Genomic DNA, 16865 nt, shown 5'->3' on the forward strand with positions numbered 1-16865 from the left:
TGTTTCCTGCAGCATCTCTGGGTTGTGGTAACCAAAAGGAGGGGAGACACAGTAGGAAGAGGTGATGACTTTCACCCTGTTTCCTGGGTTGAGGCTCAATTCCTGGACTGGGAAAAGGAAGTGGAAATTTCCAACTGCCCTACGAAGCACAAGGGCCTTCCAGCCTGTGGATGGGGGGATGTGGAGTAAGCGGGGGGCATTCCTCCAGCAGCCATCCCAGACGTGGGACAGCAGACTTCAAAGCTTAAAAGGTGCCCCCCGAGGAGCAGGGAACAGCACCAGGCACCTCTGCAGTGAGCGAAGCTGGTGGGGTTTGGGAGTGGACAGAGGGAGGGATGGAAGAGGGATGGAGGAAGGGCACTGCGCTGCGGTTGGGTGGAGGACAGCACCACCGTGCGGTACAGCATCCCTGGCTTCAAGGACACGGATTGCATCCCTCCCCCTGCTCCCTGTCCCTCCTTTATAGGCGCCCGCAGTCCCCAGCCCCGGAGTCAGCACCTCCCGTGCCTCAGTTTCCCTCACTGCAGCACCCCCAGGCTCGACCTGTGGATGCAGCACAGCACTGAGGCAGCATCTCCAGCACACTCCCAGGACACCCCCAGCCTGCAGCTCAGGGCACAGCCCCAGGCACAGCCGTCGGGCTGCAGACAACAGCAGGGAAGAGTCTGGTGACAGATAGCCGGGGTGCGGGATGCAATGGTGTGAGTCATGGGGGTTCCTGGGCACACACAGCGGAGCTGCTGGTGGCACACACGTCACTGGGGACCCTCAGTTGTCTCCACAGAAGCTCCAGGCTACCTGCACACTGTGCCACCAGCATAGCACACAGCCCACCGTCCTCCTGCCAGCACCTGCTCCAGCAGTGCCCCCCAGCCATGGGGGCTATCACCAAGGCTGTCACCGTGCTGTCACTGCCAGCAGAACCCCAGACATTTCTCTGAGACAAGTTCTGCCCCTGATCCTCTCTGCGTTGCCTGCTCCAGGAGGGACAGCCAGGGTTGCTGCAGCCAGCACCCGGGAGGAGGCGGTGGCCGAGTCCCAGACCACGCTGGCCCCGGCCCTGAGCTGCTGACACCTCGGGGACGCGCCGGACACACCTCCGGGGAAGCGCCGCGGGGCTGGGGCTTTCCCTATTTAGCTGCGGGGCTCGGCTGTGCCAGCCGCACTGCGGGCAGCCGTCCGGCCCTCCGCCGCGATGGAGCGGGCTCCCAACCTGGTAGGTACCGTGCCGCGACGCGGGGCTGCCCGTTCGCTTCCTTTCTTTAATGCCATTACGTACACGCGTGTTTGCGGGTGGCTACCTGGCTCTGTTTGCTTTGGAGATGCTCATCCCGGCCCTGCTGAGCCCGTCGTCCCCGTGCGTGGCACGGAGGGGACAAAGCGGGGAGCGAACCTGCGGCGGCCTGAGGGAAGCGCGGCACAGCCCAGGAGGAGAGCGCAGCGCTCTGCCTGGACCCTGCACGCACGCAGGACGGTGTCACAGCGGGACCACGGGCAGGGCGTGGGGCTGCCTCGGCCGGCTGCAGCCACACGGAGAGCAGCGCTACAGAAAGCAACTTTGTTCGGCACTGGGCAGCATGCCGGCTGCCGGCACACGGAGCTCGGCCCTGCGAGGCCGGAGGGAGAAGGAGAGGAAAAGGCACCTTTCTTTCTCTGTCCTCAGAGCACAGAGGGAGAGGAGGATTTGGATAAAGATCTCATTCTTGCATGTCTCATCTCTAAGACTCCTTGTAAACGAAAGGAGCCCCAGGTACACCCTGAGCTGGGTGTGTGCGCTTGCTTGGGGCACGGGGCCACCTGGGGATGCTCAGGGCAGGCTCAGGGCCCTTTGGGCTCGGCTCCCTGGACAAGGGCTCTGCAGCCATGGGTACCTCCTGGGGCTCACCACGACCATGTGCTCACCACCCAGCATGCACGGTGCCACCCCAGTGCCAGGAAATTGGGCCAAGTGTCTATCCCCAAAGCAGGGATGCAACCTTTTGCACAAGTTCTGCAGCCTAGGGCAGCCACGCACTGCACTCCTTTCTCTTCAGCTTCTCCTCTGCATCTTCACCTTTGCCATGGTTCTGGTGCCAGAAGCCAAGGATGAAAGCAGAGCAGCCAAGGGGAGGAGAAGGGGCCCTTCACGGCTCCCCATGGCCGCTCCCGCCCTGGCCAGGGCCCCGGATGACCCCTACACTCCAATGGAGGACTATGAGCGTAGCATCCAGGACATGGTGCACCAGCTGAAGAATGGCTCTGAGCCAGGCGACACCAAGTGCCAAGTCAATTTGCGTCTCTGGAGGTCCAACCGCAGGAGCCTGTCCCCCTGGGCCTATAGGTAAGTGTGGGGCAGGGTCCTCAGGGCTGGGGAGCTCTGGCAGGGCCACGCACACTCATCCCACGTTGGCAGGTGCACTGGTGACCACAGCTCCCGCATCTCAAAGCAACCATGATGCAGTGCTCCCCATGTCACCCCGCAGTGGTATTGCCCTGCCCATCCCCACCCCACTGTCTCCATCCCACCTGCCAGTCTCACCGTCCCCCTAACCTCCCACTGCTTTCCTTATCCTCCAGCATCAACCACGATGCCACGCGAATCCCGGCAGACATCCCTGAGGCCCGGTGCCTCTGCACTGGCTGCATCAACCCCTTCACCATGCAGGAGGACCGCACCATGGCCAGCATTCCCATCTACAGCTGGCTGCCTGTCCGCAGGCTGCTCTGCCAGGCGCCAGGCGAGGTGGGGCACAAGGCTGCCAGGAGGAAGAAGTGTCACAAGAAGTACCAGATGGTCATGGAGACCATCGCTGTGGGCTGCACTTGCATCTTCTGAGGTTGCATAATGAATGCCCAAACTCATCTAAGGGCATATAAGTAGCTTGCTCTTGCTTATCAAGCATTGCCAGGCTCAGCATTGGGGCAAGGAGTGCGTCCAAGGGCTCCCCAAAATCCCCCTGCAGATTCCACTAGCCTCAACCCAGGCTGAGGACACGCAGTGCTGGGGCAGCCCTGCAAGCAGCCCAGCACATCATCCTGCCTCTGGCCTCGCCAGGAGCTTTTGAACCCCCAGTGAAAGGCCAAGGAGAATGGAGGGGGAAGGTCCTCACCCACCACCCCCAGCCCCATGTGCAAACTGCAGCCCAGGGCCTGGCATAGAGGCAGGGGGTGGGGAGCAGCTGATGTCCGGGGGAAGCTGAGGCAGCTTTTGAGGCCCTAAATAATAAAGTGCATTGCTGGCCCCCGTCTGACCCGCTCCATGCCTCAGCCTATGGTGCTGCCTGGGCTGGAGGGCTGTACCCAGCAGGGAGGAGCAGCAGGAGCAGGGTCTCACTACCCTCATGGCCTTGGCTTTGAAGCCCTACGAGGTCCCTTCCAAAGCAAGATGACCCTTCCTCACAGCACATTCCAGTGCCACCCAAGGAGGGAAAGGGAGAAATCTCCAGCGCATGGCACAGACAAGCAACAGTGTCTATATTCCTGAAGGAAAAACATGTTCAAGTCATCTGGACACAGCCTGTCCCTGGCCCCCTGCCCCAAGCTCCATGGTGTTCCCAAGGCAATAAATACACCCCTGCCCACTGCAGACAGCAGCTCCGGGCCCACCACCACCCAATGCGTCACAGCTCAGTCTTCACCTTGTGCATCAAGTCCTTCTGGTCTATCTTCTCCAGGTCCTGGTACCAGCGGTTGTAAGCCAGGAGGGCCACATTTTTGGCCGCCACAGCAATCATCTCCATGGAGCTGGCCACCCACTCCACGCCGCTGAGGTAGAAGAGGTTTTCATGGAGCACGATGGGTGGCAGCGACTTGGCCGAGTCGTAGCGGGGGTGTGACTGCCACTCCGTCACCTGCACCGAGTAGTAGGACCTGAAGAGGGTCTTCAGCTGCTGCTTGTCCAGCGGCTGCTCGGAGAGGACCCGCCACACCGCCGCCTCCTGGGGCTGCTTGCGACGGAACGCTGCTGAGACGTTGACAGGACAGATGTTGTCCATGGCATTGAAGAAGAGGGCGGGAGTGTCGGTGGTGAGGATGCTGGCGAAGGGGAAGAGCTTGGGGTCAGGGAAGCCAAAGTAGGAAGAGTTGAGGTAGCCATGCACCACAGAAGTGACGGAGGGCTGGAAGGTGCCAGGGAAGTTGTCAATGGGCGGCTCAAAGTTCTGGAAGCTGAAGTTGCTCCTGCTGGGGTGTAGGGCAGTGGTCACCACCACCATGTCGTAGAATGCCGAGCCCTGGCCTTCGCTGCTCGTGTAGTGCACCTGGTACAGGGCTCTCCCCTCTGAAGAGAAATGGCAGATAGTGGCTGTAGCACTGACCCCAAGCTGTATGGTCCCCACTTTGTTTTAGCACTGCCTCCAGCCCCTGGTTTTCCAGTGCTGGACCATAGAATCTGGTGGCTTTGGATGAGTTGCTAATGCTTTAGGGCAACAGAAAGAGCATTTTATAGAGCCTGTGAGAGAAAGCTTCTAGAGCAGCTCATGCTGATGAGAAAAGGAGAAGAGGGTCAAAGCTGCCCTTCACAAAGCACAGCTGTCCGACCTGCTGTGCTGGAGCATGGATAGTGCCAGTGGGAACCTGGCCCAAAGAGGGGACCTAAGGGACCCGAAGGTCTGCAGGGCAGGGCCAAGCCTCTCAGACAGACAGACAGCCTCTCAGAAAAACAAAGAGCCTCCCAGAGCCCCCAGCATCTCCACAGCCCCCACCACCCACCTCACAGAATCACAAAACCTGTTACGGTTGGAAAAGACAGCTAAGACCACGAGGTCCAACCACCAACCCATCCCCACCAAGCCCTCTCCAGGCACAGACCCACAACCCCAAGGCCAGCAGTACCCATGGGTGCACAGGGCCGGAGCAGACCCCGCGGTCGGGCTCACCCGAGCTGTGCAGAGAGACGCCCGTCACCCTGCCGTGGATGATGTTGGCTTTGGTCAGCTTCAGCAGGCCCGAGCACACCAACTTGTTGCCTCCTTCCACCGCCCACGTGCTGCCCTGGGCCCCCGCCAGCGACATGGCTCCTGGGGAGAGGAAGGGGAAGGCGCTCAGGGCCCCGCTCGGGGAAGGACCCCGGGGAAGACGCTCACACGAGGGCAATGGATCCTCACCCGCGAAGGCAGGCACCAGCACCGACTGGCCGTAGCTGGAGCGCAGCACGGCTGCAATGACGTCATCCACGAAGCGCTGCGTGACGCCCACCTCCAGCAGAGCCTCGGCCACCGAGCGCTGCGTCATGTTGACGAAGGCCTCACCCCCCAGAGAGCGCAGCAGCTCCTCCAGGCTGGAGAAGGCGTAGCCGTGCGCCTGGTACTTGTAGATCCTGGGGGGGATGGATGGCGGCACGGGGTGAGGTCCCGGCGTCGGGGAGAATCCCCCTCCCCACCCCGCCACGGCCCTACCTCATGAACTTCTCCATCACCTCCTCCACCCACATCTGCAGGCGCAGGAAGCTGATCCCGTAGTGCCACCAGAGCCGGAAGAGGTTCAGCAGGTACCAGTCGGTCTCCTCCAGCACAAAGTGCTCCCCGCTGAACACGGCGCTCTTCCCCGGCACCTCGCGGCGCTGCCTGAGCCCTGGGGGAGCAGAGGGGCCCACCGGGCGTGGTGGGGTGCGGGTAACGGGGTGAGCGAGCTCCTGCGTGGGCACCGGGCAGCGTGAGAGCCCACGTGCTCGGGCATCCCACGGGGCGGCCCCGCCTCCGGACGGGACAAAGCGGTGGGATTCTGCGGTCCGCCCGGAGCCCCACGGTGCGGGCACGGCGGGGTTGGGGCGCTGGGACACCTCGTGCCCATCGTGCCGAGGTGCCGCCGCGTCCCCGCGATCACACGGCACTCACCCAGCGTCTTGACGAAGTCCTGCATGTGCAGGCTGAGCGCGTGGATGGACGCGGCCCGGCTCTCGTACTGCTGCTTGTTGACGGTGACTGTGGCCAGCCGGCCGCCCACGCCGCCCTGCTCGTACACGTCCAGCTGCACCTGCGGCCCGAAGTGCTGCTGCAAGAAGTAGGCGACGGCCGAGCCGCCCAGCCCGGCGCCCACCACGGCTGCGGGCAGAGAGGGGCACGGGTTGGCGGCGCACCCGAGGCACGGTGCCGCAGCCCTGCCGGGCTCCGGGCTCCCCGCCCGGCTCCCCCCGACCCGACCCGACCCGACCCTACCGACGCTGCGAGGCGGTGCGCGGGCGGCCACGGGGACAAACAGGAGGGCGGCCAGGGCCGACAGCTGCAGCGCGGCGCGCGGCGGGGCCATGGCGCGGGCGGCGGGGGAAGCGGCGGGGCTCGGCGGCACCGCCCCTCGCGGCAGGCACGGCCCCGAGCCCCCGGCTGCGGGCACGGCGCGGCCCCGCCGCCTGCTGTCCTGCGCTGCGGAGCGGAGCGCGCGTCAGTGCACGGGGCGGTGCGCCGCGTTCCGTTCCGGGGGAGGAGGCGGGAGGGCCGCGCGGCGTCGGAGCCCCGGGCAGGGCACGCTGATACTTGTAGCCCTGCCCGCCCGGGCTGGAAGGGCTGCTGTGTCTGTGTGCTGACCGCGAGCGGAATGCCTGCGTTTGCTCACGCTGCAGACGGCGGTGGTTGCGGTTTGCAAACTCCCGACTCTCGTCGTTGCTGCGGAGAAAACCAGAAAAGCCAGCAGTGACTGGCATGGCAGCAGCTAGCAGCATTTCTTGGTTAGTGAATGCGCGGAGCGATGCCATCGCAGCTGCTTCCAGGCCAGGAGAAAAAGCCTGATCGCGAGGGGATGGTGCTGCCAGCGGCTCAGCACAAAAATGCAGCTCTTCCCCCAGGAAGGCCGGCTCTTTGCAAAATTGTTTCTTTTTTTCCCTAGGGAGAAGCACACGCGGCACGGCCAGGCCTGCTGATATTAGCACCTTCAGGGCTAAGGCAGAGCCTGGAATGGAGAACAGGACATCGGTGCAGAGGGAGCAGGAAGGGAGAATGATGCCTGCTGCAATCACGGCCGTATCAGAAAGGCTGATAGTCAACCCAGCACATCCTTGAAAGAATAAAGCGCTTGGCGATGGCATGAGACATGAAACAGTCCTTTAAGCACAGCGTGCTTGCTACTGCACATCTCACATACACACAGGGAAATACACAGCAAAACGAAACAGTGGGGGAACACAATGACAGAGATGACACAAGACAACATATTTTAACTGCTAAGAGCTGTGCAGGATAAAGCACCAGAGGCAGGCAGAGCGTGATTCCTGCACAGCTGTCCATGGCAGGAGTTCCCAGGAGCAGAGATGAAAGCAGGCACAGAAACCCCTGGCAGCTCACCGTGTGAGGGATGATGACAACTTCTATGCTCACTTCTGAGTCCACCTAACAGATTGTTCATAAGATGTCAGTAAATAAATAAAGAGGTGGAATGTAGTCCTTGCTTTAGGTAACCAGCTGTAGAACAGCCCTTTCAATCCACAGCACCACTTGGAATGAGTGGGAAAAGAACGGAAAAGCAGCAATTGCAATTCTTTTTTTTTTTATTAGCAAACAGACATGTAAAGAAAATCAGCCCTTTCCAACATTAACTCAAATGTTGTTGTCAATTACTTGCACCGGTCCCACACTCGAGTCTTCCTCTTCCATATAGCCAGAACCGTTGGGTAAGCACAGCACAGAAACACAACATACAGTATATATATAGGTTTCTCACCAACTAAAATGCACTTAAAATTTCTGAAGATTAGCAACACTTTGTTCATTTGACTTCGCAAGTAATACCACAACGCCTCATGTTTTAAAATAAAAAAAAAAACCAAACACTACAATATTCACAATATAAAACTTAAATACAGTTTTCAAAAGTGAGAGGACTTCTCGCAGCCATTGATTTATCACAGCTGTTCTCTTCCAGCAGCAGCTCTGCTGGGGAAGAGCTGAGAATTTAAGGTCCGCAAAGCGATATTCACATTCTGCACAGCTCCTGCTCAGAGCCAACACGTTGGTGGGAAGCACAGCTGCAGCTCCACACGTCACCAGCACACTGTGGGTTACCTGCTCTGCACCCCCAGCTCAGTTGATGGCTGGGTGAGCAAGTGGAAAGCAGCACGAGGTACAGAGGCACGAAGCACTCGCCCTCCTCTGCTGTTCCATCCCTTCTAACAAAGTCAAAAATGGTTTGAATAAAGTGACAGCAGGGAAGAAGCCCACGGCTCAGACTCTTTGGTGTCACTTTGCAGAGCACCCAAGGGGGACTCATCCCACCGTGCTGTGTGGGAGCTCTGCACAAACAGGGAAGCTACACAGAGGACAAATGCACTCCACCCTTAGGCAATCTCATCCACAATAAGAGATCATTAAGTGTGCTTGAAAGGCAAGGGAATCCAATTCTGCCTTGGAAATGTAAATTCTGTGATGGAATCCAGGTTTGGTTCTTTCATTCCCCTTTCACAATTCAAAGCCAGCAGGAAATCAAGACAAACAACAACAGTCTTTGGTAACTTCTGCAAGAGCTACTAAGCACTACTTACATCTTGCAATAACCATCATAAAGCCTAATTAGATCTACAGAAGTTTCACAGATTTACAAAACTGGGGCACAAACTGGGAAAATAGCTTGGCAGGGGGTTCAGAAACACTACACAGGAACCTGAGCCCTCAGGTTTCTGCTCCAGCACACAGCAGTGCCTCAGTGCAAGCAGATCCCAGATACACCAGCTGAACCGATAACCTTCTACTGCAGACAGTGTCTGGAGTGCATCTTAGGGTACTTCTTTAAGGCAAAAAAGGGTGAGTACTAACTGAGGTGACAGGCAGGCCTACCAAACAATCCAAGGACCAAGGACCAAGCAGACGTAGCATACTTTCACAGTCAGGCTGCACAGTGGGTCAGTTTAAAGGTGCTTTGGATCCCATCACTTTTGGCCACCTGCTACTTTAAGTATGGCTCAGCTAAGTTGCAGCCTTTCTATGAGAGAAAGCAACCTCTTACATAAAACAACCTCTTACATTTCTGTTCAGTTCCTTATAAATAATCTTTCACATCACACATTCATTTCCACAGCTGGCTCTCCCCTGCTGTTTGCAAATGGCTCAGCTGATCTACCAGGGAGTAAAGAGGCAGAGGAGAACTGAGCTGCTCCTGCTGAACATACAGCTTCTGCAGAAGAGGCTGCAGGCAGTCATGAGGCAGAACAAGACTTGTATTGACACCTTGCAAATTTCACCTGTTTTGTGTCTTGGTTAACAGCATAATCTGGCCACTCAGTTGGCATGTCCAATGAGCAACACAACAACCAGTAAGTCCTTTGTAACTCCAACATTTCCAGCAGTGCCATAAAACGAGCACTGAATAGAGCTTCTTCCGAAGTGATGTGCTGCTGCCATGAAGCACTGTCCCAGGGCTGAAAGCTCAAGTCCCTCTCTGCAAACCTAACTACACAGAGGCACAAAACCACACCGGGTCACCCACACACAGCAGTCACCAAAGCAGCCTGTGTGAAGCGTACCAAAACAAGCACCTCCCTAAAAATTCTATGATGACAAGCCATTAGCTGTGTATGTTCTGTGTATAGTCTCCCCACTCGAAATAATGCTGACAGATGCTAACTGGAGGCTGCTGTTACCCTCAAGTCCGTCACAAAAGGATTACAAAACCAAAGCCTGCAAAGCAATGGGAGAAGAATGAGCTTTCTTCTAAACCAGTGATGGCACCCACTACAGTAAAGAGCTTTTGCAATCAGATCTCAAATAACTGCCAGGCCATAGATCCATAAAGTAAAAAGGCAGGAATTAATGAATTTGTAAGAAATAATCTGAAAACCACCATGCCTGGGGGTTTCATATAGTGCAAACCACAGTCTGGCTTATACAATTCTTTTGTCACTACACTGCTTACTGCTCTCTCAAGGGTTAAATTCTGATCTTAATGGGTGACTGCATCCTTTCAGCTGAGATAAATGGACTCCCTGGCAAAAGGACCTCTGGGAAATACATATGCCATACTGTGACAACAACATGCCTTCAACTAGGAGGATGGCTTGAGGTCAGCTTTCAGTTCCCCTGCCTTCTGCTTCTCTTCCTTTCTTCCTTCCTTTCTTGTCACTGCTTCTAAAACTGTTTCAAGGACACTTGAGACTTTTGTAGAAAAGATTTTTTTCTCCTTGCGTCAAAAAAAAGAAAACCAAACAGTTTCACATTTACTGTGAGTACACAACGGTGGAATCTGAATGTCAACTGCAAGTTAGTGCTATCTGAGTACCATTATTGGAGAGCCTGAGAAAATAAAGCAGTCCAGATTTCCTACTTAAGGGCACATCTCCATCTCGCCAGCAGCTGCAACAAAAAGCGTATCGTTTATCATGCTTGAAAGATGCACAAATACCCACCAGGGAAGAGAGATTACTCTCCTCTAGAATACACTTTTTTGGTTGAAGAAAGAGAGATCTGAGAGTTTTCTGGCTCTACCTAAAACCATCACTCCCTGTTTTACCTCTAGGAACAAGGAGGCAAGTTGGAATTTTACCTAGAAAACAAATATTAACACATTGATACAACATCTGAATTCTCTTTAAAACCTCAACTATTCAACTGTAGCATGACAGGTTTCATTAATTCAGGATTATTTTCCTGAAATGACATAAGAAGAAAAATGGCCCTAAATGTCACCCCAAGCAATCAATCATCTTGACTCCCACCTAGGGGGCCTGGAGACAAGGGAAGATACCCAAATCAGCCTGATAATAATACTCAGCCCTTTGAGCTTTTCCTCTTCTGAGTGCTCTGCAAAGAAAAAGCCTCACCACATCCCTGTGAGGTAGGTCAGTAAGTATTATTATATTCCCTCAATACAGATACAGAAACTGAGGCAGAGGAGTTACTTGCCTGAAGGCCACTGCTGGAATCTCTCAGAGATGCAGTCGAGAGACAAGAAGCCCTAAATCTCAGAGAATTTCCGTTTCTTTCTCATATCCCCTTCCCTATCCAAGTTCTAACGGAGAAACGAGCATCAGAGAACGGGCTATAACGCCACATTTCTGACAAATAGCTGAACTCCTAGTACTACTCCACATACTCCAAAAAGGATCATTAAATACACAAGTACCTTATAATTAATGGCAAAATGACTGCACGCATTATGAAGAAGCCAACGCACAATACATATCTAGCTTAATAAATAAGTAAAGACATGCAGCTGCAGCTGTCACGAGAGCTGAGAGGACCTCAGCCCAGTCAGGTCCCAGATGCCAAGGGGCGAGGCCACGGTCACTCCTGTGACTCCACTGCCACGCCAACAAGCGCGTGTCTGATAGTGCGACCATGGAGTTTGTAGCCATCCTGAGTCACCAGTGCTATCGTGCCCGGCTGCATCCCCTCGGCTGGGACATGGCAAACTATTTCGTGGTCGTACGGATCGTATTTGTCGCCAACAGGACTCATCTTCTGAAGGCCATGTTTGGCAAACACACTTTGCAATTTGGCCTCTATGAGAGAGAGGCCCTCGTAGATTTTCTGCAGGGTCGGATTTGGATTAGTAGGCTCTGCTTCTTCTGCAGCGCTCTCGGCAGTCTTCTCCAAGATATCTGCTACCTCCACAAGGTCCCTGCAGAAACTCTGGATCCCTACAGAACAAAGAAATAAGAAAATAAGAAAGGGCAACATATAGAACGTACAGAGCTACAGTGCCAATGCCAGACAAAAAGTCAAGATCTGTCAGCCACATGTCCATGCATATGGGGAACAAACACAGGGGAGAGAAGTGAGTATAATATGTGATCATTCACTTGTATATCCACAACTTTATTCATAAGGTAAAACCGCTGTGGAAGGACTGGATAATACAGTTGGTCATGAAAAAAAACCACAGCATTTTTCATTAGAAAAACCAGCCATTTGGGATGTAGATAATACACATTTACAGAATATTGTATCACACAGTGCAGAAATTTCAGGAAAACCAGTTTCTCCTCACACTGATGCCCTATACTGGAAAGATACATCAGGAAAAGACAAAAGAAACAATAGTTCAGTGCTGCTCGTGCTTGCAGATACATGTTTAAACATGTACAGAACGACAGAAGTGTAAAGGAGGGGCAACAAAAAGCAGACCATCCATCTCCTTTCACACCACGGTCTACTTTAAATGTTCTACAGATGCCCTGTGCCCTATTCCACGAGTAACTTTAACAAATAAACTTTTTTCCCCCCCAAATCTAAAGCGCACACACACACAAAGTTAAAACTCAAAACAAGCAAACAAACAGAAAAACCCTACAAATAATGCTGATTTTCCCAGAACTCAACAGCAATTTTGTAGCACAATGGGAACAGATGTGGGTCTAATTTGAAAGCCATTAAAATTAACTAACAAAAAAGCTTTACATGTGCTATGGAAAACAATGGTTTCTCATTCTCGGAGATGGCAGAGCTGGCAGAGAGCAATGACTACACAGCAGTTTTCCCCCTACACCTGCCTCCGTTCCCAACCTGCAATCCAGCTCACTCCGCTGTCACTAAAATGTTTATTGGAGAAATTTTAAAGACCATCTGATACAGCAACCACCCCCTTTGTCCCAGACAGGATGCACCTCCTAAAAGCCAGAGCAGAGGAGAAGAGACTGTTAATATAATAAAGGAGACCACAGCTTGATGAAAACCCACAAAACAGCATCCTGCGAGAGTCAGTTCTCAGCACACAGAAGATCCTGTAATTTCCATGAAGGGAGCAGAACTACCTTCAACAGCACCAGGCCTGTTTTATTTAGAAAAGTCCATAAAGCCACGAAATAACACAGCTGGGCACAGAGAGGAGTAACACCCAGACACCGGCAGACCAGGCCAAACATCACGCCACACTTTGCAATGAACAAGAGCAGGACAGAGGGGAAAGAAAAGCTGCTGATCAGCATTTTGTGCTCAGGCAGGCTCCTGCAGCAAACACAGCTCTGTGTCGCTTTGCTCACCAAAGAGCTTGGCATCTTCCACAAACTTCTGCGTCCTCCTCCGGACATTCTCAGAATCTGCCAAAGCTTTCCGGTATCGTTCCTGTAACAGCAAAAGGAGACAATGACATAAAACTGATTTTTCTGACAAAACTGCAATCCCTTAGAAACCTTAGATGAAAAAGAAGCCATTACACACCAGAAAGTTTGCACTGGGCTCCAGCATTTTCATTAGAACATGCAAAGTCAATCCCTCTCCTACTGATTAATCAGCACAATTGCAACCCCCTCAAAAGGCCCAAGGCCAGAAGCACTGAGTGCTCAGCACATTGTCAGGCTGCTGCTTTCTGCGTGACTCACTGCTCGTGTCGAGATGCTCCTTTCTCCAGCAGGCAGGTCTTAGCAACAGATCTGTAACAAGCTAATTTGTCACTTGCTGAAGTCGTATCTGGACAATTATCCCCAAGAACTGCCCTGTGCTGCAGTATTTATTCCTCTCACCAGCCACCAAAGCTGACTTCTCAGACAGCACTGACCCAGGACGTTACAATCTGTGATACTAACCATGACAAAGCTACTGACATTCCCTCTGTACAACGCCGTGAAAGAATGTGACCACAGCCCATCTCTCACAGCCTGCTGGGATCAAACTGTCAGTGCCCTGCTCCCAGGAACTATTGACACCTGGTGTTTGTAGGGAAGGCAGAGCTGCTCTGAACGCTGTCACAACACAGTGCTATTGTGTGCAGGTTATGGCTCTTACAGAACAAGATAAGGCTGAAAGTGAAAGTCAAGGGGCCCAAATGAAAGTCAGTAATGCCACCAGCTGCAAACTCACAGTTAAGTCCCGAACTTGCTCTTCCAATTTGATGGCTTTGTGCTCTAAGGCACAGTCAGAAAGGGGATGCTTCGGCTCATCACGAGGATCTTCCGGCCCACACTCATCTCCTGTACTTCTCTGCTGAGCTGCAGTGCTGAAAACACACAGGGACTCCCTGAAATACAAACTAGTGACAAGAAAGGGAAAGTTAAGTTCCAACACAGTCAAAAGAAAGAATTTCAGTTTAGCATCATTTCTAAAAGCAGGCACACAGGATTCCAGGAAAGATTTTAGCTCCTTTCAAAGGAAATAAAGGAAATAGGCAGCTAGCACAGAAAACAGACAGATACTTTTCTTTTTAGATTCACGTCACTGTATGCCACCTCCCTGACATACCTTGAAAAAAGTCAGATTTTGACAGAAAAACAGTCTATTGTTTGCACTGTTACTAACCTCCCACTACAGGTGGTCAGTAGCAGAAAGTAAACTTCCAAATTATTTTCGCAGGCTATTCTTGAAAAGGAGGCAGGTATTAGAGATGTTTTAACAAATATGTAAAAGAAAAAAAACTGGGTAAGGATGGGTAGGATGGGTCCATGTCCCTCACTCCAGGGAGTCTCAGAAAGAAGACTCATGGAGTTAAACCAGCCAAACCCAAACCCAACAGGAGTGCTTTCTGTCCAGTGTGCTCAACAAACTTTGCAGGGCCATCAGACGAGCGCCAAGTGCCAGTACAAAAGAGGAGACACTGTGCAAGGTCTGGGGAGATGTGGGAAGGACAATGTGGGGAAGGGCAGAGGCGTCCCCTTTGGGTGCCTCAGACTGCTTTACCTGTGTGACCAAAGCACCCTTGAAGAGATATATCTACCCAAAGACCACCAAGCACCTCCTACCACTCCCTACTTAGCAGCTGAGGTGTGCCCTCATTTTATCTTGAATGAAGGGTTGCTAGACCTCCCACAGCACTAATGACAAACTGCCTCTTCCCACTGAAGACATCTGCACCCACACTTTTTGGGTGGGTACACAAAACACGATCTGTGCACAGCTCCTATTCCTATTAAGCACCAAACGCAGACCTGAGTGTTTCTGCTCAGTGTGTTTGCTCTGGAGTAGAACATTCCTGGCACAGATCATTAAGGAACCAGGCAATGGCCTGTCAAGGTCTGCTTCCCAATCAGCTGCCCAGCCACCGCCATTCTGAGTTCCCACAATGCCAAAGAAGAGAGATCCCAACATCCAGCAGAGGCTGCACAGAGATCTGTTTGGGGCACAACACCCCACCTCGAGTGGTGCCTGTCCCATCTGTTCTGCTGCCTGGTTAACAAAGTTACAGAAAGAGGATTTGGCCAGGAGTGAGGGAAGAGAAGTAACGCATTTGCCACGCCTTCAAAATCCATGAATGAACCTTTAATAACCGGAAAGCTTTATTTCTGGGGAAGAGCATGGCTGTGGTAAGCACTAACTACACGCCCTGTCCTTCATCTTCTTGTATTTCATTCGGAGAGCTGCAGAAAGGGAGGTCAGCCCTGCTGCAGATGAGCCAAGGAAGCTGAGTTCAGCTAAGAAAGCAGCACTGCTAAGCACCTCACAGGTTAGACACCTTCAGCTTAAAAACACCATCACAATATAAACAAATTAACTCGTTTGCATCCAAGAAGTGAAGCTGACTGAGTCAATTCCATATGCAGGTGACTCAGGGCACACGGAGGGGTGTGTTTCAGTGCGTAGGAGAGGGCCACGAGCGAGCTGTGTCTGCACTCGGGGGCCCTGCCTACGTGAAGCAGAGAGCTGCCGGCATGGAGCGCTGTCTCCAGCCAGTGAGACCAAGCTGCAGAGCACTGCAGAGCAGTGCGACGCCCCGGGTGCCAGGGGCTGTTCAGACAAGCCTGCCTCAAAAGTTGGAGGCAAGAAAAAAGAACCACAGGCTGACTCCAAAGGGAAATTTAAGGAGTGTGAAGCAGAACTGAAAATGCCGCTCAATTTACTTCTTCCTTGAGGATGAAAGAAACGCACCACTACAAAGGGCGAGTGCTATTTACAGCCTGTCCTCTATCTCCTAAACACAGTCCTGGTCGCAGCTGCCCTAAAAATAGGTGGAATCCCACAGGAGGAAGCTGACGCATCCTGAGGTGACAGACATGGGGAAGTCCCAGTGGGTGTGAAAGGATCATAGGACTATGCCGGCACTTCAGAAAGATTTACGGACTGATGTCAGAGAGCATGCAGATAGATGGAGGGGAGAAGCTGATTGCAGCCACACGGCCGAAGTCAGCTGTCCTTAAAGATCAGAATTCTCTCGATGGGCACAGGCCTGCATTCAGAAGGCGTGCTGCCAGGGCACGGCAGCTTTCACACCTACGGAACGAGTTGGAGGCGGCAGGGCTGCACGGTTAGTCCCACACCCAGTGCTTCCATTAAGGCATCGCTTTATTAGTTTGTGTAGCCTTCCAGTTCTTTCCAGAGGAGAAAAACAAGCGAAAAACCCGCACCGACACCAGAATAAAGGCCCATCCATTTTGTTCGCTTTCCTTTTCAGCTGCCTGCGTTTTATTGAAATTGACTGCTCTTCTGTAACCCAGACCCACAACACCCAAACCACGCCTGCCCGCACAACGGGACACGACGGCCATCCCCGACCCGGGCACGGCAGCACAGCCGCGCTAAGCCGACCGGAATCGTGCGTCACGCACACGGCGCTTCGCTCCGCGCGCACAGAACGGCGGCGGCCCGGCAGCGGACACGGGGAGCCGCCCCGCAGGAAGGGCCGGCTGGCACGGCGCTGCTCTGCGGGGCGGCCCGGCTCACCCAGCAGGACGGGACGGGACGGGACGGGACAGGCCCGGGCCCGCCGCGCCGAGCCCAGCCGAGCCCAGCCCAGGCCCGCCGCCACGTCCCCCTCCGCTCCCCGCCGCCCGCGGCCGCGAGGCCCCGCGCCCACGCACCTGCCCTGCCGCGCCGCGCCGACGGACAGCCGAGCGCCGGCCCGCAGCGAGCGGCCAGCCATGCTCCCCGGGCCGCCTGCCGCCCCCGCCGCGACTACAGCTCCCGGCGCGCCCCGCGCCGCCCCGCCCCCCGCGGGTGGTGCCGCCGTGCTGCGGGCTGCGCTGCGCTCCGAGCGTGGGTCCTGCAACGCAGGCGAGCCGGTGGAAGCCCGCGGCTCCGAACCCGCGGCCCCGGTGCGATGCG

At 54.3% G+C, this 16865-nt stretch overlaps 3 protein-coding genes across 3 annotated transcripts; 1 reads left to right on the plus strand and 2 right to left on the minus strand.

Moving 5' to 3' along the window:
- The first annotated feature begins 470 nt into the window (after positions 1-470).
- IL17B (interleukin 17B) lies at positions 471-7736 on the plus strand. Its single transcript, XM_003210300.5, has 4 exons — positions 471-1216; positions 2034-2320; positions 2557-5467; positions 6799-7736. Exons 1-3 carry the CDS (start codon positions 1196-1198, stop codon positions 2813-2815), a joined length of 567 nt encoding a protein of 188 aa, XP_003210348.2. The 5' UTR covers positions 471-1195; the 3' UTR covers positions 2816-5467; positions 6799-7736.
- Positions 3432-6395, minus strand: PCYOX1L (prenylcysteine oxidase 1 like). The gene is made up of 6 exons (XM_085236437.1): positions 6135-6395; positions 5814-6020; positions 5376-5550; positions 5085-5296; positions 4857-4997; positions 3432-4258 (listed from the first exon to the last, which is right to left on the minus strand). The coding sequence occupies exons 1-6, from the start codon at positions 6223-6225 to the stop codon at positions 3600-3602; spliced, it is 1485 nt and encodes a 494-aa protein (XP_085092563.1). The 5' UTR covers positions 6226-6395; the 3' UTR covers positions 3432-3599.
- Positions 7439-16853, minus strand: GRPEL2 (GrpE like 2, mitochondrial). The gene is made up of 4 exons (XM_085236439.1): positions 16622-16853; positions 13695-13863; positions 12878-12959; positions 7439-11536 (listed from the first exon to the last, which is right to left on the minus strand). Exons 1-4 carry the CDS (start codon positions 16681-16683, stop codon positions 11181-11183), a joined length of 669 nt encoding a protein of 222 aa, XP_085092565.1. The 5' UTR covers positions 16684-16853; the 3' UTR covers positions 7439-11180.
- Between the last annotated feature and the right edge of the window lie 12 nt (positions 16854-16865).

This window comes from Meleagris gallopavo, chromosome 15 (assembly GCF_905368555.1).
Source record: "Meleagris gallopavo chromosome 15, MGAL_WU_HG_1.1, whole genome shotgun sequence".
In the NCBI taxonomy this organism is placed as follows: Eukaryota; Metazoa; Chordata; class Aves; order Galliformes; family Phasianidae; genus Meleagris; species Meleagris gallopavo.